The 22,948-nt window shown below is 39.7% G+C and overlaps 1 protein-coding gene across 1 annotated transcript; it reads right to left on the bottom strand.

Moving 5' to 3' along the window:
- Window positions 1-1,400: 1,400 nt before the first annotated feature.
- esyt3 (extended synaptotagmin-like protein 3) lies at window positions 1,401-22,790 on the bottom strand. The gene is made up of 23 exons (XM_042002545.1): window positions 22,282-22,790; window positions 21,198-21,239; window positions 20,459-20,593; window positions 20,216-20,292; window positions 19,278-19,347; window positions 19,103-19,192; window positions 18,958-19,013; window positions 18,731-18,851; window positions 18,361-18,537; window positions 14,725-14,807; window positions 14,430-14,478; window positions 14,218-14,307; window positions 14,052-14,114; window positions 13,914-13,973; window positions 11,997-12,068; window positions 11,783-11,869; window positions 10,632-10,781; window positions 10,153-10,475; window positions 9,933-10,031; window positions 5,330-5,461; window positions 5,106-5,211; window positions 4,882-4,931; window positions 1,401-2,447 (listed from the first exon to the last, which is right to left on the bottom strand). Exons 1-23 carry the CDS (start codon window positions 22,633-22,635, stop codon window positions 2,408-2,410), a joined length of 2,526 nt encoding a protein of 841 aa, XP_041858479.1. The 5' UTR covers window positions 22,636-22,790; the 3' UTR covers window positions 1,401-2,407.
- Between the last annotated feature and the right edge of the window lie 158 nt (window positions 22,791-22,948).

Here is a 22,948-nt window from a genome sequence, read left to right as displayed (position 1 = left end):
CTTTAGGCTACGCTGTTAGAGCACCGTCTTTTCTTTAATTATCTATGGGTGTTCCTTAAATATTGGCATGCGTTTAAACCACTGGATGGTCTCTGAGTTGATCTCCATGTCCGGGGATGCGAGGGTGACAAAGTCCATTGGGAAACACAACTGCTTGTTGGCGTCTGCCAGTCTTTGGTCCAGGAGAAGCATCTATTTGGCCCCCACATTAACGTAGGCTTGGATGGGAGCACAGGGCGACAATGGACACAATACACAAGTGTTTCATTTACATGGAAGATACAATAACTGAAAGCAGACTGTTGAAATGCTGCTGTCCAAAAGAGAATACTGACAGGAATAAGTTCTGTTGTTGGGAGGTTTTCTATTTGGTTTCTGTTCGGGTTGAAAGGGGCCTCCCAAAACAGCATTCAGCCAGATAAATTCTGCAAGCTGCTTTCGTCATGTAATAACATAGTATTAATTAAAAAAAATGTTAAATATGAACCACAAATATATATATATATATATATATATATATATATATATATATATATACATAAACTGTTCAGTTACTGTTTTACTTTTCATTTGAACCTGGCTACATGGTGGTGTAGTTGTAATTACTAATGTTGTTACTGGTTCACACCTCAGCTGGGTAGACACATATTCTAGTAATGTGTGGGTTCTCTTGGGGTTAATTAGGGGTTGTAAAATCCCCTTGTCTCTCCATGATGGAACAGACACTCTGCATCCCTACACTGAAATATGTGGGTATGGATAGTCAGTAGAGGGAAGTTTTTATTTTAACATCTTTTCTACGCTGTGAAAAGACATATTTTTACCTTTCACTTTTAAACCAGTTCCCAATGTTCATCAGACGTTGGGCAATGCTGTCTTTTCAACAGACTTATGCTGAGTGAGCTAAATCTCCATCCATCATCATCTATACTGCTTTGTCCATTAGGGGTCGTGGGGAAGCTGAAGCCTAACCCAGCATTTTATCAGGTGAGAGGAAGGTACACCCTGGACAGGTCTCCGGTCCATCACAAGGCCAACACACAGAGAGACAAACAACCACTCACAATCAGGCCTAGGGAGAATTTAAAGTGATCAATTACCCTAACATGCATGTCTTTAGATGGTGGGAGGAAGCCAGAGAACCCGGAGAGAACCCATGCATACATGGGGAGAACGTGCAAACTCCACACAGAAAGGCCTCCTCCCAGGTGAGACTCGAACCAGCAACCTTTTTGCTGGTGCTAACCAGGGCCATATCTTCCACAGAAAAAAACTAAAATCCAAATGTAACATTAACTAAGTTACTACATGCAGAATATTTTTCATAGCGTAAAAATAAATAAATAAATAAAAAAAGAAAACAAATCCAGTCTTCCCTGCTTAATCAAAAACATTTTAAAACCACAATTTATTTCTCTGAACATGTTTATTTCCAATAAATATTATCTTAAAACAAATTTCATTGAGCATAAACTCAGAAATTGCAGATTGATAAACACAATTTTATCTCATGTACATCAGAAACAATAACAACCTTTTAAAAAACAATATTTGGCACATATATCTTGCATAGGCCAACTGCAACGTAAATATAAGCCACGCAAAAAATATTGTGGTTACTGATGTATTTAATGTAGTAGCTAACCAAGAAATTCCTCCATGAATGTATACTTACATACCCCCAATGTAAAAAAGCATAATAAAACGAGAATAATAAAAGCACATTAAGGTGTAAGAAAACCTTTTCAGATGTGAGAAGTTTAAGAAAGGAAAAAAAAAAAATCTCTTAAGTTAGGTCTAAAAGGTCCCGCTCCCTACCTGCAAAGATAGTGTCCCAAGTCCCAGTTTTTCTCAGGTGGTTTTTACTTAGACTGAGCTCACCGCTGTGACATGTGAACATGGGTGTTTCATGCACAACCGTTCATAGCCATGCAACCGTTTCTCTGGGTTGCTGCAACAAAGACATTGTTTTCTTTTTTTACATTTCCCTTTAACCTGTTTCATAAAATATTAAAACTACTGTATATACATAAAAATACAGATGACGATGCTGCGTTGTGCTGCTTGGGATTAAACATTTTAATTTCTATGCAAATTAAAAAGAAACAGCCTTGATCACTTGATCATCAGAAAGATCACTTATTTTGGTCTGTCAATGCAAATATGAACCATAACCTGATACAAGTACTTCTGCAGATATTATCTGCATCAGGGACAAGATGAACCTGAATACTGTATCAGAGTCAGAGGAAGAGGCTGTGGTCTAGAATATTACTGGATGTGCTTTTGGTCAAAATAATATGTTTTGTTATGTCCAGTTTTCTACTTGTTGGAAAGCCAAATCTAGTCTGAGGAGGATGTGCAACTCTGAACGTCACATCTGCTCTTTGGCTTGCAGATGCAGGTGCTAGTTGGGATTCTTCAGTCCAGGTAGCGTGAGCTCAAACCTTAAGAAAGAAAAATAATGGAGACACAAGTGTTAATGTGATTATAACTCAACCAAATAGGAAGTATTTTTGTGCTTATTTATTGTTCCTACATGCTGTCTAAGCCCTGCAGCCTATCGGTTAGCTTTTGGACATCCCAGTGGGGCTGCAGAAGTCTTATTCTTTACTCATGGAATCATAAAGCAGGCGTTGCTTTTTTTTTTTTTTTGCAAGGATTTTTTTTTTTAAAAATGGTCACTGAAGGCCACTGGCTTGTGGTCATCATTGAACTCGGTGACTGTATATCAATCTAGTGGATGTTTATATTTATAAAAAAACACTAAAAATGAGAGATTAAGGCACAACTTAAATACCATGATTGATGAGTGAAAGTTTATTTTCTAAACACACAAGATCATAGTAGGTGACTGCTAGATTATGGTTAGACACAGGACCAGGACAGGTTCCTACAAGGTCAATCAAATAATGAGAAACAACAAAGACTGGGGGGTATTGTTGATATTTTTCTCTATCTATTCAACTATTGAAGACAGAGCACAAGGAGAGTTTGCTGTTTGTTTTTTTTTTTTTTGTGCTATATTTCTTCGTTTTTTTTGACGTCTTACAGCAGTGCCCCCTCTCTAGGCGGCCGCCTATATGGCCTATACCAAGAACCGGCTCTGCATGTCAGCTATACAGCTCAACACTGCCACCGCGGTTTCCAGTGGTACTGCTCCGTTTGCTCCATCAGTGAAAAGATCTGCATGGGCCCCAAAAATGGACCAAATCAAACACATAAATAACAAAAAATGGATGAACTGCTCCATATCCGTCTTTTGCGTGGGGCATAAATGGGCCTTAACCTTTAATCTCCAGAAATGTGAAACCCTGTCTGTCCACAATAATAAACTTAGCAACATTCTTAACATCCCAGAGAGGAGTGATGTTAAATCTCTTGGCCTAAGAAATTAAGGAATTGGCATAAGAGGGAAACTCTAAATATCTCCCCCAGATTAAAATCTGTCTGAAAATCTTTAAATTATTGGTTAACAAAAGAAATCTCTCTGTTAGGCTGCATTCTTTTGTCCAAAGTGGATAAGACATCAGGACTAATTTATCCATGTCATTGTTTAAATCATCTAAAGCAGGAATGGACAACTCTGGTCTTTGAGGGCCTGTGTCCTTCAGGTTTTAGATGTTTCCCTGCTGCAACACATTTGAATCAAGTGAAATGGCTCTCCAACAGCCTTTAGTAAAGTTCTCCACAAGTTAATTACCCACTAATTTAGATCAGGAGTGTTGAAGCAGGGCAGGGCTCCCAAACTTTTTCTGCTGGACCACTTTTCATCAACAAAAACAATGTTCTTCTTCCCACATAAATGTTTATTATTGAGCTATACGGCTATCACTATTAACAGGAAATCCATTTTCAAATCCGACTGAAATAAGAAGGCGGTTCTTTCTGTTCATGATCTTCTGTAAACATGTTATGCTTTAATGATTTTGTTGCCACGTACAATTTTAGCATTTCAAAGAAAAGTTGCTGCCCCGTCCTTTACTTCGCTTGATTTAAAGTGTTATGCTGTTTTCCCCGAACCCACCCTCCATGCCTGCCCTAATAACAGGTGATATCAATTCGATAGATAAGAAAAGTGATAATAAATTGGTTAGCTTAGTCTTTAAACAGAATACATGATCACATAAAAGCTTCCTTAGGAAATAAGTCAAGCTCTTCTTATGTGTCAAACCCTTTATTACTTAAAATTTAAGATAATATCCTCTGTATATGCCGTTAATAATTTTCTGTCAGAGGTTTAAATCTGAGGTGGATCCTTGTACCTTTTTTTCTTCTAAGACTGAAATATTGACCACCGTTTTTATTAACATTTTGCTGTAAACTTGTTTTGGTTAGACTATTTTTAGCTGTCTCTCTCTGAAAATGAAAAATATTCCTTTGTTTACTTGTAAAGATATAACTTATTTTATGGATAAGCTGAAAACAAGCTTTGTTGTTTTACAGCATTATTCTTTGATTAATAGTTGCTGCTTGATTGTTCTTGTTGTTTTTGTTCTCTGTTTTTGACATTATACTTTTACTGCTCATGTGGCATCCTACCATTGTTCTTTGTATTTACCCTGACTTGATGTACAAATTTTAAACAATTAAAAAAAATTCAAGTTGTGCAATCAGAACTAAAAAAAAGAAAAAAAAACATTCATTCAGTGCAGATTTGTGAAATCTGACTTACTTCAATGACATAAAATGATGAAATGCGACATGACCATTTAGACTGAGGTCGCTTTAATAAAGATTGGATATGTACCTGATCTAGTACCATATATGATACTCAAAAGTCAGATTTGAGTCTCTTTTGCCTGCAGTGCGAACTATTCAGAACAAATTACAAGGAACTATTGCACAAGTACTGAGTAATAAAAGATCTTGCATTCATACCAGTCTGTGACGCCTTTATTTATATCCAGCTGTGAGAGCTCCAATATCACCTGTGAACAGAAGCAGATCAATGATCCAAACTGAGCTGCAAAATGCAAGCGTGGCACTCAAAGCCGACTGGGTTTTCTTCTGCAATGCATGTGTGAAAAAACAGCTTTTCTTTATGACAGCACGAAATATTTCACCTGCCAACAACCTTATAATAAAAATTCACTCAAACCTACCATGCCGATGTCCTTTCTCTCTCTCGTGTGAAACATCTTGTTATTTTTAACTGCCACGTCCAGCTTCCTGGTCTTTGCCTCCTCAAGTGACACATCAAACTCAAACCTGTGAGGAAAGACGATTGACAGAAAAGAAAAAATAAGGACCACCAAGTTTCAAAGAAGCTGTGACAATGCCAGTTGTTTCAGAATAACATGTTCTGGGATGTATTCAGTGGGTTTACTTGTCATTGAAGTAGGGATTGATCGTCCTCTTCTTAACACGGGTTTTCTTGCGGTGTCGCCAGGACTGGTCAGGGAGTAGATACAGGCGGACGTAGGAGTCTGTGCCATTCTCACTGCAGGGGAACAAGTTCCTGTCGGGAGATGAAACAAACTAAACGTAAAGCATAATTGGTCTCGCATTTTCTTTTGAACACTTTTTAACTCCAGCATTAAAATTTATTGTGCAAAAGTCGTGAGTCACCTCTCATTTTGTTATGCTGTATATTTCCAGTAAAACAGGAAATAAGAGCAGCAATTTACTGAAACATGCAAATGGAAATACAGTTTATAATACAAAAAACAAGTTACCCAGGGCTTCCTTTATTACCTCTTTTGGGATGTAGCATCCTCTGTGTAACAAAAAAGATTCAGGCCCAATTTCTTGTTTCAAAGTGTTGTTCAATGCAATTTATGTGGATAAATACAGTGTGAGGATTCAAGGATTAATTCCTGTAAAGTGAAAAATAAGCAGTGACAAAAGCATGCCCTTTTCTTTTTTCTTCATCACAAACCTTGATAATAAAATTTTAATTTATATATTTTAACCTACCAATATACACTGCTCAAAAAATTACAGGAGTTACATTGTGTTGTTTAACACAATGTAACTCCAAGTCAGTCACACTTATGTGAAATCAAACTGTCCACTCAGGAAGCAACACTGATTGACAATCAATTTCACATGCTGTTGTGCAAATGGAAAAGACAACAGGTGGAAATTATAGGCAATTAGTAAGACACCCCAATAAAGGAGTGGTTCTACAGGTGGTGACCACAGACCACTTCTCAGTTCCTGCTTTCTGGCTGATGTCACTTTTGAATGCTGGCGGTGCTTTTACTCTAGTGGTAGCATGAGACGGAGTCTACAACCCACACAAGTGGCTCAGGTAGTACAGCTCATCCAGGATGCCACATCAATGTTATATCTGTCTGCGTAGTGTCCAGAGCATGGAGGCGCTACCAGGAGACAGGCCAGTATATCAGGAGACGTGGAGGAGGCTGTAGGAGGGCAACTACCCAGCAGCAGGGCAGCTACTGCCGCCTTTGTGCAAGGAGGAACAGGAGGAGCACTGCCAGAGCCCTGCAAAATGACCTCCAGCAGGCCACAAATGTGCATGTGTCTGCTCAAACGGTCAGAAACAGACTCCATGAGGGTGGTATGAGGACCCGATGTCCACAGGTGGGGGTTGTGCTTACAGCCCAACACTATGCAGGACGTTTGGCATTTGCCAGAGAACATCAAGATTGGAAAATTTAACCACTGGCGCCCTGTGCTCTTCACAGATGAAAGCAGGTTCACACTGAGCACATATGACAGACGTGACAGAGTCTGGAGACGCCGTGGAGAACATTCTGCTGCCTGCAACATCCTCCAGCATGACCGGTTTGGCAGTGGGTCAGTAATGGTGTGGGGTGGCATTTCTTTGGGGGGGCACACAGCCCTCCATGTGCTCGCCAGAGGTAGCCTGACTGCCATTAGGTACTGAGATGAGATCCTCAGACCCCTTGTGAGACCATATGCTGATGCGGTTGGCCCTGGGTTCCTCCTAATGCAAGACAATGCTAGACCTCATGTGGCTGGAGTGTGTCACTAGTTCCTGCAAGATGAAGACACTGATGCTATGGACTGGCCCGCCTGTTCCCCAGACCTGAATCCAATTGAGCACATCTGGGACATCATGTCTCGCTCCAGCCACCAACGCCACGTTGCACCACAGACTGTCCAGGAGTTGGCGGATGCTTTAGTCCAGGTCTGGGAGCAGATCCCTCAGGAGACCATCCGCCACCTTATCAGGAGCATGCCCAGGCGTTGTAGGGAGGTCATACAGGCAAGTGGAGGCCACACACACTACTGAGCCTCATTTTGACTTGTTTTAAGGACATTACATCAAAGCTGGATCAGCCTGTAATGTGTTTTTCCACTTTAATTTTGAGTGTGACTCCAAATCCAGCCCTCCATCGGTTAATAAATTTGATTTCCATTGATGATTTTTGTGTGATTTTGTTGTCAGCACATTCAACTACGTAAAGAACAAATTGTTAAATCAGAATATTTCATTCATTCCGATCTAGGATGTGTTATTTTAGTGTTCCCTTTATTTTTTTGAGCAGTGTATATAGTCGACATGCAGCATTGCATTAGATGAAGCACCTAAAGCAGCTTCTGTTAAATATTTATCATCATCTATAGTTTCAGTGCTGTAGAGCTGCGTTGCAGCTTAGTATTCATTTACACCAAGATAGTCTGTGGAAGCCGGTGCAATTGGGCAGGAAATGCTGAGAAATGCACCTTCCTTTGGTTTGGTTTGCCTTCACACTGCACTTCACTCAACGGACCAAATCACCTAAACAACATCATGCAGTTACAACAACTGCTGGGTTGGGGTTGTACTGCCTGAAATAAACACTGAACAAGAAGAAAAGCAGGAAGAAGAAAAACCCAACTGATTAATTGGCCAGGTCCGAAAATGGAAATCCTTTCCTTCACTGCAGGTTGACGATGGAGCAACATTAAATTTCTGGGTTTGTTTATAAATGGTAAATGGTTTTTACTATGGTGTTCAAACCGAATAGTTTCACAAGAAGCTGCCCAGTATGAGCAGCAGGAGAGGTCTGCTGGTCTGTTCACGAAAAAAACACACCAGTACCAAAGAAGAAGGCGAATAAGAGCGAGATTACAACTTTATGTTTAGCAGTGTTTTTAGATCTCTGGTGATCTAAAGTTTGTGACTGGAGAAGCATCTCACTGGTCTTATTGGGACGATGCTGTCCACACAGAAGATGATATAATCTGTCCACACTTAGTCATGGAACTGATGTCGTCTCCATGTGATTCACAGAGGACATTTCAGTCTGTGGCCTCAAAGCACCCTCTCAGAGCATCTTCAGCTTCATTAGACCAGGTTTTAATAGTCTGTGTGACAATTGGTTGCTGGTAATCGATGGGCTTGTAGGTGGAGGTGAGAAGAACCAGATTATGGTCTGATCTTCCTAAAGGAGGCAGGGCACAAAAGCTGGGTGCTTTTTTAACATTTAAATTAAATTAAAAAAAAAAGGCCAACATCTAATTTTATCTGGTGGAGCAGTTGACAAATTGTTGGAATGGTGGTAATGTTGCAGAGAGGGAGACGCTGAATTCTCCAAAAAATTAAAATAAAGGGTTAGGGATGTATTGTTTGGAGCTTAGCAACGATGAGTTGATGACATGTGCAGATCCTCTCCATTAACCCCTTAATATTCAGAAATTTTCCTTGAAACAAGTTTTTATTGATAAAAGACCTCTTGTGGACCAACTATTTTACTAGACAACCTTGCTGAATTATCAGGATGGTTTTTGTTGCAGTATCATCTGGAATACATGGTGGCTTCAAAGATAAACTGCACTGATTACTGGTCTGATGATTATAGCCTGTAATGGTATACATAATTCAAATCTTAAGAACCTTAGCTTTCTAATGGTGTATAACATATGTAGGTACATGGAAGAGAGACAGAGTAAAAAACATTTATTTTTCATGTCCCGCCCATGGGACCTTGCGTACCAACAGGTTAAAGTGATACCGTGACACCATCTGTTGTTAGAAATCTCTGCAACACCTCCTCCTTTTAAGTTGTAGCTCATACTGGTTGTGTCAATCTTCTCTGACAGTCTTAAAGTAATGTAAGAGCTTATACTTCATACTAGTGAGACTGGATCTTTCCAAAGTTTTGGCTCTCAAAAGCCTCTTCATTAAGGATCACAGATCTTTTATATTAGCCTAATTTAGCAATTATGCAGTTATGTTTTCATAAGTCATATTTTAATATCCCTTTTATTTTTTGTTAAAAACTACCTAACTACCTATCTAACCTTTAAATAACTGAACATACAACCACAACAAACAAATCAGTCTTAAGTACTTCATTCCAGAGGAAATTGTAATGTAATGTTGTAGTAGATTAATTTTTCTACTTTTTCCACAGTAGCATTTAAATCCAGCTCCCCAACGATCTCCGTCACCATGTACCCAGCCTGCAACATTACAAAGCTTTCACCATTCTTTCTTTCACATAGTGGTATGATCCCAGTCTTTTCTCACTTGTGATTGGTCGCATGGTGTGCTCATTAAAATGTCCCACCCTTCTGAAGATTAGGAGTCGGTTCTTCTCATTCACTACAAAGCACTGGCTGTTTGAGCCGGCTTGTTCACAAACAAAACATAACTACTTCACACGCTAGTGTCCTGGACATGTTCCTGCAGCCCCGTCTTGGTGGGAAGACAATCTGAACAAACTGCTTAATTCCTTGAATTAGGTGTCGTTTTTATGATTTATGGTTACATAGGTCAGTGTTAATTAATTTAAGTACAAAGTACAAAAAGGAAAAAAGAATTTCTGAAAAACTATTGCTCAAGACCATTTTGAAAGATTAATAAAACTAAAATTTTTGGCTCCTCTTAAGAAAACTACAAACAAATGAGGGATCACTCTTTTGCACTATTTTAAAATTTCATATTGGTGTAATTTTTACTGATTAATGGCACTGCTGGAAAATACAAGCGAAAGTGGGTTGTTGTAACAAACCTGCAGGAGTTAACCATGATGATGAGCTTGTTCCTTAGAGAAGCATATTTTATATTCAGGTGGATCTCTCCAAATGAGCCCTGATGGTTTCTAATAGCCCTGTAGAGGCGAAAATACATTAACAAAGGTCATTTTCACTACTTACTAAAATCCTTTTAGGTTAGTTTATGAAAGCTACAGGCAAGTTTAAAGTCAGAAGAAAAAGTCAACCCTGGCTCACTCTGGGTAGGAGGCTCCGTCTGAGATGTCCAAACGGGATGATGCGATGGAGTTCTCCGACAGCAGGCTGTGAGAGTCATACCGGCGCATGGCTGCCATGGACGGTGACCTCAAGGTGTCCGTATCCAGGAAGGAGCCACGGCGGTGGGCTGAATAATTGTCACCTGAGCTGTTCAGTAAGTTGGAAGGTTGGATTGGAGAGGAGGCGGCAGGGATGCTGTTGGAGGAAACTGAAGCTGAGGAGGGAGTTGACACAGGCTGTTGTTGGACTGGAGGGGGAGAAGAGGGGGTGGGTTTGGGTGGCGGTTTTTCCACAGAAAGAACCTAATTTGGGGGGTGAAAGACATGGCTGTTGTTAATGATCCTAAAAATATCACTCTCGTACAGTTTTAGAGTACACCTACTGTATAACCGATTGCAGGGCATAGAGAACCTCATAGTTTAACAGAAGTGTGTGTGTGTGTAAACTTGTGCGCCCACCCTGAGAGTGGCCTTCAATGTGATTTGGCTGTTTGCTCCAGAGCGCTCCAGCATGAAGCGCTGGTCTAGCATCATGTTGGAGGTGTTGAGGAGGCGACTGAGAGGCAAGCTGAGTTCACCGAGCAGAGTTGACTTGTTTTGCTCTTTGACCTGAACCACACATACACAAACACAACAAGGAGTAAATAACTGTGTGTTTACATAGTTTTCTTATATTACACAGCAGCACTGCTGCTTTCACTATCTAGGTTCTTTTGGTAACAGCAGGAAAATGAATTTTTTGAATAATTTCTACACACTGGGGTTAGTTTATATTTAGATGACAGAATATCAGTTGGATGAATTTTAACACATACAAACTGAAATATGTCGACTGGGGCAATAGTCATAATTTCAAATAGAAATATGGAAGGAAACTAAATCAACATTATATTGTTTTGATGTTATTGAAAAGATGAAGATTATTACATGACTGGTGATTCTGAAAACAATCCTTTGGGTGGTGCGTTCAGCACTATCTGGCAGTATTGGAGAGCTTGGTTAGATATCGGATGTCAGCACGGTACGGCAGCCTGACTGCACAACTGAAAACTAAGCTCTGCATGCTGTTACACACTTCTATCAAGGTGATGGGGAAAAGGGAGCTCCAGCCCCTTCAGAGCATCAATGAGCAGTCTGTTCGTAGGCAGGTTCAGAGGATAGTGACCAACCCATCACATATCCTCAACACAGAATATGAACTTTTACCAACCAGCGAGTCCCTTGCCGTAAACTGAGCAGTTAATAAAACTCATCTGTGCCCATTTCAGTTAGACTTAAATAACACTGCTTGAGGCCAAAGAGAAACTCATGGAGTTTAACTTCTTTTCAATGATTTTATTTGTATTGATGTATTTTGGGTGTGTATATTATGTGATGTGTACAAGGTGTGTGCAATATGTATGGCGGGTAGGACCATGTGTGTAAAATGTGTATAAGATTAGGCACTGTTAACTTGAAGAATTACTTCTAGTCATTATGCTAACTGTGGGATACCACATTGGTGTTGTATTATGACGGCATTAAAGGGCACAGCATCGAGCCCAAGACCAATTTCCTTACGGGGACAATAGAGTATGTCGCATTGTATCGTATCGTACTAAATGACCAACCTGAACAACGAGCTGCTGTGTTTTGACATTCTGTACAAAGAAGGTGAAGCCCTGCTCCCAAGCTGGGTCTTTATTTGTATACACAACCTGTGGAAGGTGAAGAGAAGATGAAAAACCACAAAAACATATCAAGATTAACAATGAGTTGACGACTTAAACATAGAAAGAAAAAAAATTGTGGGGTGATGGGATCTGTGTGTTTGGATAACAATACCTTGCTTTTCTGAACTTCCTGATCAATGGAAAGTTCCACAAAGGAGCTGGGACCTGGATTTTTCTTTGTGAGCTGAAAACAGAGCAAAATCAAAGAGGAAGTCCAAATCTTTGCTTTTTAATCACACACTATTGTAAATTATGTTCCTTTCAGTTTATCTTCACGTGTTTTATGAGTAGTACAAGTCAGCCTGTAAAACACTGTGCAACATTTACAAAAGGAAAGCCGACACGCTAACGCTGGGAGCTTGAGTTCAAGCAGACTGGTTTCCAGGTAGGACTGGTTGTGCATTCCACTCTGTAACAAACTGCAGCCCACATTAGATGTAAAACAGATGCTTGCTCAGAGAATCGTTCCTTGAGCAGGATGGCCATGGTACTGATAGATTTTTTTTTATTTTTAACATTCCAGAAAAACCAAACCTGCTAAGAAAGTGGGTTCTCTGTCACGCTGTAGTAATTGTAGTTTTAGCCAACAGCCAGCAGGGGGCACTCAGTGGCTCTTGTGAGAACTCCTGAATGAACATTCTCTCTTATTAAATGCTGCTCACAGTTTGCTTAGTTGCCAAAAATGTGAACCTCTGTGCATGTCTATAAAAGGAGGAACTCTTTCTAACGCTGGGAAACTTAGACTTGTTCAAGCTACACATGAAGGAGGAAAAAACACAACATGAACACCAGCTGGCAACAACACGCCCTCATAAAATGTAACCAGACAAACTGGAAATACCAGCTTCACACAGGTGCAGGTGCACCTGAAGCCTTGGCTGAGAATATCTGATCTCTGTTGTATCAAAATGTAAAAGTTTCAGAGCATTACATTACACAGGGATGCTGCCTTGAAATCTTTTTTAAATGCTTCTTGCAACTAGATTCAGTGTATACTGTCTCCCAAATTATAATGCAAATGCTGTTTTGTTCATTTCTTCTAAATAATCAATGTTAACGACAGCAAACATGAATGTTTAATCTGCAAAAATTTAATGAGGTTTTAGAATAATAATCTAGAAATAAATTATTATAAAAAAACAGAAGCACTCAGAGAGCCCAGATCTCTGCCAAGGCACTGTAATTTTTTTTTTATTTTGTTAATGATTGTAGGTATTATTTTTGAGTTAGAATCTCTAATAGCAAAATTATCCCTATGTCCCTATAGTAAAGAACCTTTTAAAAAGTGATCCGGTGATCCGGATCCCAAATCTTGAAAATTTAATCAAAATCCATCCTTAACTTTTTGAGCTATGTTGCTATCAGACATACAGACCAATGCTGCTTAATAAATTACCTCCGCCCCGCAGAGGTGATATAAATTTCAGATTTAGTTCCATGTTAACATAGTAGCCATTATTTGTTATCACTTTAACAACTCATTAATTGAAGTCCATGGACAGTTTCTGCCTGTATCTCATTTGAAGAGACCAGGTCTGCCTCCCAAAGTTGCTGTTTGGAGGTATACTGCCTCCACCTTTTTTTAAAGGATGCTCCAGAGGTTTTCAATAAGACTGAGGTCAGGGGATGATGGTGGTGACACAATGAGTTTTTCTCCCCTCTATAGCCATCACAGCAAAATATTCAATGGGATTTATGCAGCATGAAATGGAGCGCTGTCTTTACTAGAAGGCTCAGTTTTTATACAATGCCATTAAAAATGGTCAGTTAGAAACTGCATGTACCTGGCTCACTCTACAGGGGTCTACCATCTCACTCCCCATTATTCCAGTCCCAAACATCACTCCACCATCTCGCTAATGTGGTAGCCTTGTTAAAACATGGTGTTCATGAGTCAACCATCCAGAACTGTTCTCTTTCCTTCGTAGCATTGGGCCTTTGCTGTGGTAAACTTATTTAGGAGTTCTCCAACAGGCAGTTGTAACACAAGACCCCATGACAAGAATAGGTGAAGATGCTCCAGTCTTACCCGTGACTCCTTTGGCTGCTTCTTATGTTTTTGATTCGCTGTGAACTCACTGTGGTCTTTCTGAAGACAAGTAGAAAAGCACATTTACAAGAATGGTCTGCAAAACCAACAATGACCTTCCTATTAGAAGCTACTTACTGGTAGGTCTGAAGCATTGTCCAAATACACTGCAAGCATGGCACAAGCAAACCTGTCGTCAGTCTGAAAAAGAGCAACAGCAGCATTTACACATCACACTTTCAGATTGGTACTAAAATCCTGATGTAAATCCTGATATTTATGGATGTATTGAAGGCTACTGTACCTCACTCAGCAGGCTGGAGTCAGCCTGAAGGGAAAGCCACTGGAGCCTGAGATGAACTTCACCGTGTTCAACCCCGTCCAGAGTAAACCACTGTAGGAGTGAGGGAAAAGTTGACAAGGCATTCATTCAAAATTACATTTATCATGCTATTATTGGTAATATGAGTCTAAATTACTTTATTCAGTATAATCAAAACAGCTTAATAATCTCACCTTATCTATTTCTTTCTCCCTCTTCACTTCTCCTAAATCAAGATTATAGCTAGAGGCAGAAAAACATCAAATAGTAAGTGCATGATGAGCAAGCCTAGGAGTCAGATATATTTACTGCATTTATAACTTAACTTGGAAAACAAAGAAAAAAGTTCCTTATTGTGTTTATTTATGTCTGATATTAAAATCCCCTTCTTTTAAAGTTTAACTTTGCTGTGCAATGCCATAGTGGGACATGTTAACCATCCTCAACTCCTTTACTTTCTTATCATATTTGTATTAGATACTATCTTACCATCCAAGGAAGTCATCTTTATCTGTGTCCTCATCATACAGCTCCATCTCCAGCTCTTGCCCTGGAGCTTCATGCGCAACAAACTGTATGCAAGTTAAAATAATAATAAGAATTTTTTTATGTTTTTTATATCATAAAATGTTATTCTGTTCTATTCTATTCTATTCTACAGTCATTTAGCAGATGCTTTTAGCAGTGGTATAACTGAGCATGCAGGCAGGCCAGCCAGTAAGGAGTTGCAGTAGTCAATACGTGAAATGACCAGAGCCTGGACCAGGAACTGTGCCGTGTGTTCAGTCAGGTAGGGTCTGATCCTCCTGATGTTGTAGAGATCAAATCAGCAAGATCGAGCAACCAAGACAACGTGGTCCTCAAAGGTCAGCTGGTTGTCTACCATGACACCAAGATTCCTGGTAGAAGACGTAGGCACAAGTGTGATAGAGTCAAGCTGCATGCTTATCTGTGGCGGTAAGGAAGGATTAAGCTCAGTCTTGGACAGATTTAGCTGAAGGTGGCGATCCTTCATCCATGCGGAGACATCATCATGCCTTGCGAGCGAAAGAAAGAAAGAAAGAAAGAAAGAAAGAAAGAAAGAAAGAAAGAAAGAAAGAAAGAAAGAAAGAAAGAAAGAAAGAAAGAAAGAAAGAAAGAAAGAAAGAAAGAAAGAAAGAAAGAAAGAAAGAAAGAAAGAAAGAAAGAAAGAAAGAAAGAAAGAAAGAAAGAAAGAAAGAAAGAAAGAAAGAAAGAAAGAAAGAAAGAAAGAAAGAAAAAGCTAAATGGTAGGAGAAACCATGAGAGGTAATGACTGTGCTGAGTGAGGAGGTGTATAGTGAAAAGAGAAGAGGGCCAAGCACCGAGCCCTGTTGTCTGCCTATGTCATCTGGACACTCCCCCTTGCCAAGATACTTTGAATGACCTCCCTGTGAGGTAGGACATAAACCACGAGAGGACAGATCCTGAGATGTCAAGCTCTGAGGGTGTGGAAAACAGTATATGATGGTTGACCGTGTCAAAGGCAGCAGACAGGTCCAGCAGTATAAGGATTGAGGATTGACCAGCAGATCTGGCAAGCCAGTTTGGGATTGAAAGAGTAGATGAGAGCCAGGAAGTCAGTTGCCTGTGGTTTGCCAATGTGAATGTTCATGTCTCCCATGACAATTAGTGGTGTGCCATCATCAGGAATGTCAGAGAGATTCATGTCCATGTCAGAGACAAACTCATCTATACTGCCACCCGGAGGGCGGTAAATGACCAGAATGTATGCAGTGATGGGTGTAGAGACCTTTGCTGCATGATAGAGAAGGTGCTAGCGATAGAGCCCCACGCTAGCAATGTAAACAATAATCCGAAACCAAGGCAAAAATTAATGTTTTTTTTTTTTTTTACATTTTAAGCAAAAGCTCTCAGCAGATTATGTGTTGTTGACTAAATATTAGTGTTACATCTGACAACCAGTTCTGCTTAAAAGAAAAAAAAAATAGGGAATTTGACATTTCTGATTTACAAAGAGAAAAGAGGGATACATTTTTAGTTGTTTGTGGACAAATGTAACCATAATGCATTTTTCAAATGCATTGTTGAACATGTCAACAAAATGGTTCTCTTCATGATGAGCAAAAATCCACCATTGACTCTGTAGCTGAATATTTCTGCTTTAAGCTGCATAAAAAGTAAGATGGATAATACTAGAAAGACCAGTCCTGACCGGTTGCAGGACTGGGCTTTACAACTGGTAACTAATATGTACACATATTTAAGAAATGATGAAATCAGCAAATAGGCAAGCTACGTGGATAAGTTAGCTGGCTGCTCCAAAGTGGAAATAATTTTCACATTCTAAAGTTTTCATCTTTATAAAATTAAAAATGCCCCTCCTCGTGCCACCAGCTTTTGTTGTCAAGGGGGTTTATGCCCCTGGTAGGATCATCCAAGATAAACAGGTTCTAGATGAGGGACCAGACAAAGAGCAGTTCAAAAAGACTTGATATCATTTCCTCTCTGGAGATTATTACTGGAGATGTTCCAACACTCTACATCCACTAACAGGAAAAACTACACCTGACTCAATCACCACAACTGCATAACCTGCATGAAAACAGAGAAAATGCATCTAAAACGGGTTGTTTTGCAAACAGCCTAACAGTCAGCAGGAAGGGGGAGTCAGACAGATTGATTCATGGAGACAACTGGAATCTAGACTCTGAAATGTGGATTTGCTGTTTACACTGTTGCCCACTGGTTCTGACTGGTGAATTTTTGCAGCATAGAAAGTACATACATACATAAAAATATCAGGAAGCTTGATTTCTGCACACATATGGTCTGTGGTATGCAGATTCTTAATGACTCTTTCATTTAAGATGATATCAACTACACCCCCAATTTTAGTCTTTTAGAACTGGCCCAAAAATAGTGTAGCACAAACAAAGCTGGCAGGAAAGACTGTGTGGCCGGGACTGGATTAGCATACTTTTAACTCAATTAGTGCAATGACCATTTCTAAATGTACAATCTTGTGGTAGAAACGTGAGCTTTAGAGGATTAATAAGTGCTCAGTAGTTTATGCTAAACATGTAAAATTACAGAGGAGTAGTCCACAAAGAAGGATTAAGTGAAAGTCTTGCTTATAAGTCTGGCTTATCAATGTGAGAGTTCCATCATCATGGCTTGAAAGAGTCCCAGCTGAGTTACCATGGTAACTAGTGCTGGTAAACAAGTCTGCTCTGGACCAGGCTAATGGTCAAGCTATGTTAAATCTAATCTCAAAGAATGCCCAACGAGTCGAAATGGGAGCCTCCAAAGATCGTTCCAGCAGATTAATGCTGCACCCCTCATGTCATTTCAGTTGTTTCTAAAATAAATAAAAACACTCATATTGCAAAAGTCAAACACTATATGCAATGAGTGCAAATCAGCTGAATACACTATTACCTTCCATAAGGATCACTGTGGGATGGGATTATATTTTACTTTCACACAAAATTTGTCATTGTCCACTCAGATGACTTATTTTCAGATATAATAGCAAAGATACTATTTTAATATAAAAATATTAGTATCTTTCATTTGTTTCCATTTCATGAAAGGATGTTTGTCGAGCTCAGTTGTTACTGGGTGAAAAGGGTTCACCTACATGTTTTCAAGTTTATTTATCAGTAAAAGACAAGATCAGGTTATTTATTTAGAACATTTTATATAGAATTTAAAGAACTTTACAGAGGGTCAAAGAACAATAACTAATACAGCCATGAGCCCTAATTGAGATTATTCCACCCCAGGCGTTGGGTCTACCACCTCTATAACCACTGCTCTACCACGAGCATAGAAACTTGCACAGCTAACACACTTGGTCTGTCAGCATTTTTCTGCCATACCACCTCTCTGGTTCTGTTCTGCTGCAGTGTTACCTGTTTCTGGGGAAAACACGTTTATATTCTGCGTACAGATCCATCAGGAGTGTTGGATCTACTGATGAGAAGAACAACGCTGTGATTTTGCCTTTAGTCTTGCTCATTTTATCAACTTTTCCATCTCTTTCTTGATCAACTTTCACGGATTACCCCCACCCCGGTAATACCCCCGGTTGAGCAACACATCCATTCAGTAACTATAATCCAAGCACTTTTCTTACTGTACCTGATAAACTTGGTTCCATTTTGGGTCCAAAGTATTTTTTATAGTTTTGCTTTTGAAATGTCGATTGCCGACTCGGAGTGTCGCGTACGGGTCGGATTTGCCTTTCTTTAAGCCCATTAGGTATGTATCCATGGCCATGAGGTTTTTGGCCTCCAGCAGGTGGACCCTCACCACCCCCTGAGTAGCACAAAAGAGTCAATTAATGCCAACTTTTTTTTTTAAAGTAACTGTGATGCTGTAATAAAAATTTAAATAGAGAGCAAACAGATGCACTGTAGTAAAAATATTCACATTTTATTAGTTTTAATTTAAAATTGGTTTTTTAAACCTAATCCATCAATGGCAAAATCATCTGGTAGTTCATACATACACGAGGAAGTGGAAACCTCATCTGATCCACTTTGACCTGGTCTATGAGGGGAATACACATGCGGTTTGGCAACACCATGAAAGAGGCAATGATGTCCATGATGGCGTTCTCAGAGAGTGAACTGAAAGGGGAAAGATGAGATGAGAACACAACTGATCATCAAAAGGCTAAAAGATTTTGTTGAGGCCAACAGGGAAGGATTAGAGGGGTTTTCTGGATAAACTGACCTAAAGCCAGGGCTGTCCAGAAGGTTGGTCATACCAGTCCAGTTGATCTGTAAGGTCTGAGGGGAACAAAAGACTTAAAGTTTAAAAATGAGGCTAATCACACAACTCTACTTTACAAAAAAAGGATAAGGCTTTGAGGACTCACAGGGCGACGAATGAAAAAAAAGGTGACTCCTCCAACCAGCGGTGATTGACCAATAAGAGGCTCTAAAATGACCCTCAGCATTCCCTGAAACTGGAAGATGACGGGTCTTTTAACAATAACAGCAGCCATAAAGTAAAACTCAGAAAAAGGACAAAGAAAAGTAAGGAAAGCTCACTTTAAGTCCTTTCACACCAGCTATGATTGCCGGCTTCACTTCAGTGTCGATGTCCACATCACTGTCATAACTGCCCATTAGAAAGGAGATGGTTACATGTTATGTTACTGGCCAAAAAGCATTACAAATCCTTAAAATGGTGGAAAATACAACAAGACATCAATTCATTAAGATGCAAAAACATAATAAATACTTATATAAAACAAGAACGATGGTTATCAAGGAACTGACTTTCAATGTGCTTTATAAGAAATTCCATAAGATTAAAACATCAAAGCCTATTTTACAAACTTAGTAGAGACCAGAATGATAAAGTGAGACTTGAGAGTAAAAGCAGAACTAAAGGTGACATCAAATCCTGTTTCTATGTTGGAAGCAAGTTTTTGTTTTAACCAGATTGTTTACATGATATTTGAATAGGAAATTCCAACATGTCCTTTATTCAGCAGCTCTCTCAATAATGGATCTTTGAGTTGTAGTTTAGCTTAAATTTCTGCATTCATCATGTCTGGAGAGGCTCTGGAGATGAACACAGTTTATTCTGAATGCAGTGAAAGTCTAAAACACGCACACACATGTTTACTGTTACTGTTAGTTTTTTTTCATATCCTCTTTTCTCTTGAACTGTCCTTTCTGTTCTTGCTGCTGCAGCATGTAAATTTCACCACTGTGGGTGGTTTGTATATAACCCCCAGCCCCCTGGTTTTAAAGATTTTCATTTTTGGGTCCAAGATGCCGGTTCCGTGTGGGTGAAATGTCCGAACAAAAATAAGCTGTAGCCAATTAGCCTAAGTGTGTCTCCGTGTGGACATGGCCTCAGATTATATCAAGCACAGTATGGAGATTATTAAATTACTGGTGTGTTATTATTATTATTATTATGAAAACATAAAAAACTAAACTAAACCAGCTGTGAATAAAAAATGTATTTGACTGACTTTATATTCAAGTCCAGAATCACCTCCCTCTGATCCACTTCATGCGTGTACGCTCTGACTCCAGTGATCTGGAGAGGCTGAAACAAAGGACGCATTAGAAAAAAAATCCCTCCGTTATTCAGTGAGGCTCATAGTTTCACATACATTTCTCAGATTATCTTTAAAAATACACTTGAATCACATAGATGTGCTTGGTTTAATAAAACAAAAAGAAAAAAGGAGTAATGGCATATGTCAACTCACTCTGTGTCCAAAGTGGATCTTGGTAAAAGTGAACGTTTTGAGGGCAGTATTGGAAAGCCTGATGGTTGGCTGGATGTATTCCCTCAGTAGCTTCTCCATGTACATCGAAAAGAAAGGCCAGGCTTGTTCAAGCACCTGAACACAACAAAACCAAAATAAAAACACAAATTCAAGATGCAGATGTGTTGTCATCTTGGCAAAGAACAGAAGAAAAGGTAGACAACATCCAAAGAAGTTTTGGAATAGGGACGGGCATATTGATCCTCTGTAAAAAAATCCTTCAATGCCCCCCCTTGTATTACTTCCATGTCACATGATTATAAGAGCCTATCACAGCAACCAGCAAATCCGGACCTCTTTAGCCAGTGTCCTGCAGGTTTTAGAGGTCTCCCTACTGCAACACACCTGACCCAAATTAATGGGTCAAGAGGTCTGGAAGGGCTGATCTCTGGCCTATCAGATGCTGCTGCAAGTGTGGGTGATGACGTGTTGCGAAATTTAACAGATTCATTTGTAACGTTGTGCTTTACCAAGAGGGAGCTTAACAGATATAAAGAAATGATGCTTTGTGGATAAAAGTCTCTCCTTGACACTTCAGTATTATTCTTTATTTTATCTGGTTATTGCAGGATAGCATAGTAATGTTGGACTTGACAGAGGAAAGAAGGAACAGGACTGAAACCTGAACAGAAGCACCTATCAGACAACAAACTTAGAAAAACATGAACAAAAACGATACCTTGTTGACCCACTGAGCTTTCTCAACGTTAGAAAACTGCACCTTTGGAGAGAAAAAATATAGAATGAAGTTAGAAATGTGTCTGTAATGACAAGCTTCAGCAGTTTTGTCAAACTAAGTGGCATGCACAATGCAGGTGATTGAGGATCTGATAGGATGTAATTAAACAAATTAAACAACCACAATTACAGACCTTGACATTAACCAACAATAAAATAAAATAAAAAATCAAGTGCTGCAAAGATTGGTGTCTAATTAAAAAATGTTAAACAAATATTTCAAATTTCCATTACGTTGTTTTTCATTTTCACATTCCAGAAATCTGATCTGCATTTCCTTTTAAAGACGAACATGCACAGTAGTGTTTATATCAAGGCTTACCAACACTTCTTTGCAGCGTCAAAGCTGTGGACCGCAACAGAAATTTAGGATTATGTTCTAATGCACAACATGTCATGCGCCCACCCTTAGTCCAAGTAAACTAAACTCTGCAAGACACAAATGAGGGAACACTTGCCCCAAACATTTATAACATCTGTTATGAATTCTCTCTGCTTATCTTGCAATGTAGTCCTGCAGGTCAGTGTTTTTTTTAACCAGAAAGTTTGTCATTATCATCTCTAACACTGTCACCAGTTACAACATTTCTGATCTGATTTCACATCTATTGTACATATTAGTCAACATTCCTCTGAACCATGAGTCACTGTTCGTGTGGGTGTGGTTCAGTCCCAGGGGAAGATGCTAAACCTCCTGCAACATAAGACATTTGGTTGGTTTAGTCCAGGTCTTGATTCGGTAGGTTCAGCCTGAACCTGGCAACTCATGCAAATAGTTCACTGTTGTCATGGCATCGCAATCAGCTGTTTCAGGATGTTTTACGCAATTTTTCTTCAAACACCGCTTGCTCAGTTTAACCAAGGAAAACTAATAAGTTAAGATAATTATCCACTAAAAACCAATAACATATCTCACAGCTAAGGTTGTTCCTTCTGTTTGTCCTAAATGCTGAAGTGCTCTATAGCAAGGCAGCACACATACTGTCCCACCATTCTCAGTGACCGATGGTTAGGCTTATACATACCCATGTAGCCATTTGCAGGGCACTTTTCAGCTCTGTGTGGATAACATCCGTCTCGTTGTCCAGAAAATCAATGGACGATCCGATCCGGGCGACTTTCCGCTGGCGGTTTTTCTTCCACCATGTGATCATAAACGTACACAGCAGCACCCAGCTGATACTGAGGCCAAGGTACCCCGTCAGATATACGGGGTAGATAACGAACAAGGCTCGCCCTATGTAAATCATAAACTCCATTAATATTCGATTGACAGCAGAAGCGCTCAACCTCTCTGTGCTGGCATGGTTCGACAGGCTCTCCGCGCGCTCAGCTCCCTCCGCCTGGGCGCCTGGATACGTCTGTGTGGCGGATGCCATCAGGCAGGACTCCCACTGAGGGGGCACTCGGCTCCAAAAGTCTAGAAATGTTTAACTTTTGCTGACTTCGTCCCACTTTCGCACTGCAGTCCGAAAGAAAACAGGCTTCCAAACTACTGCTCTTACCATAGGTGCAGCGGTGGAAACGTCACAAATCTGTAACTTCCGTGTTTGGAACTACCCCCAAAACAGGTATGCGCACCTGCGCCCAAGGCAGGTGAGCGTGCCTTTTTAAAATAAAACTCAACGAAAAGTAGGTAGAATGAATGCAAAACAAAGTCATAGGCGATCTTTCTTTCTTTCTTTCTTTCTT

This window comes from Melanotaenia boesemani, chromosome 12, assembly GCF_017639745.1.
Source record: "Melanotaenia boesemani isolate fMelBoe1 chromosome 12, fMelBoe1.pri, whole genome shotgun sequence".
NCBI classification, from domain to species: domain Eukaryota; kingdom Metazoa; phylum Chordata; class Actinopteri; order Atheriniformes; family Melanotaeniidae; genus Melanotaenia; species Melanotaenia boesemani.
Note: the sequence above shows the minus strand (reverse complement) of the source record. Positions and strands in the feature narration are given on the sequence as shown.

Coding starts and splice junctions, on each gene's coding strand:
- esyt3 (XM_042002545.1), bottom strand. CDS start 22,635: ATGGCATCCGCCACACAGACGTATCCAGGCGCCCAGGCGGAGGGAGCT. Junction 19,193..19,277: donor CTGGTGTGAAAGGACTTAAA/GTGAGCTTTCCT, acceptor GTCATCTTCCAG/TTTCAGGGAATGCTGAGGGT. Junction 11,870..11,996: donor AGGAAGTTCAGAAAAGCAAG/GTATTGTTATCC, acceptor CACCTTCCACAG/GTTGTGTATACAAATAAAGA.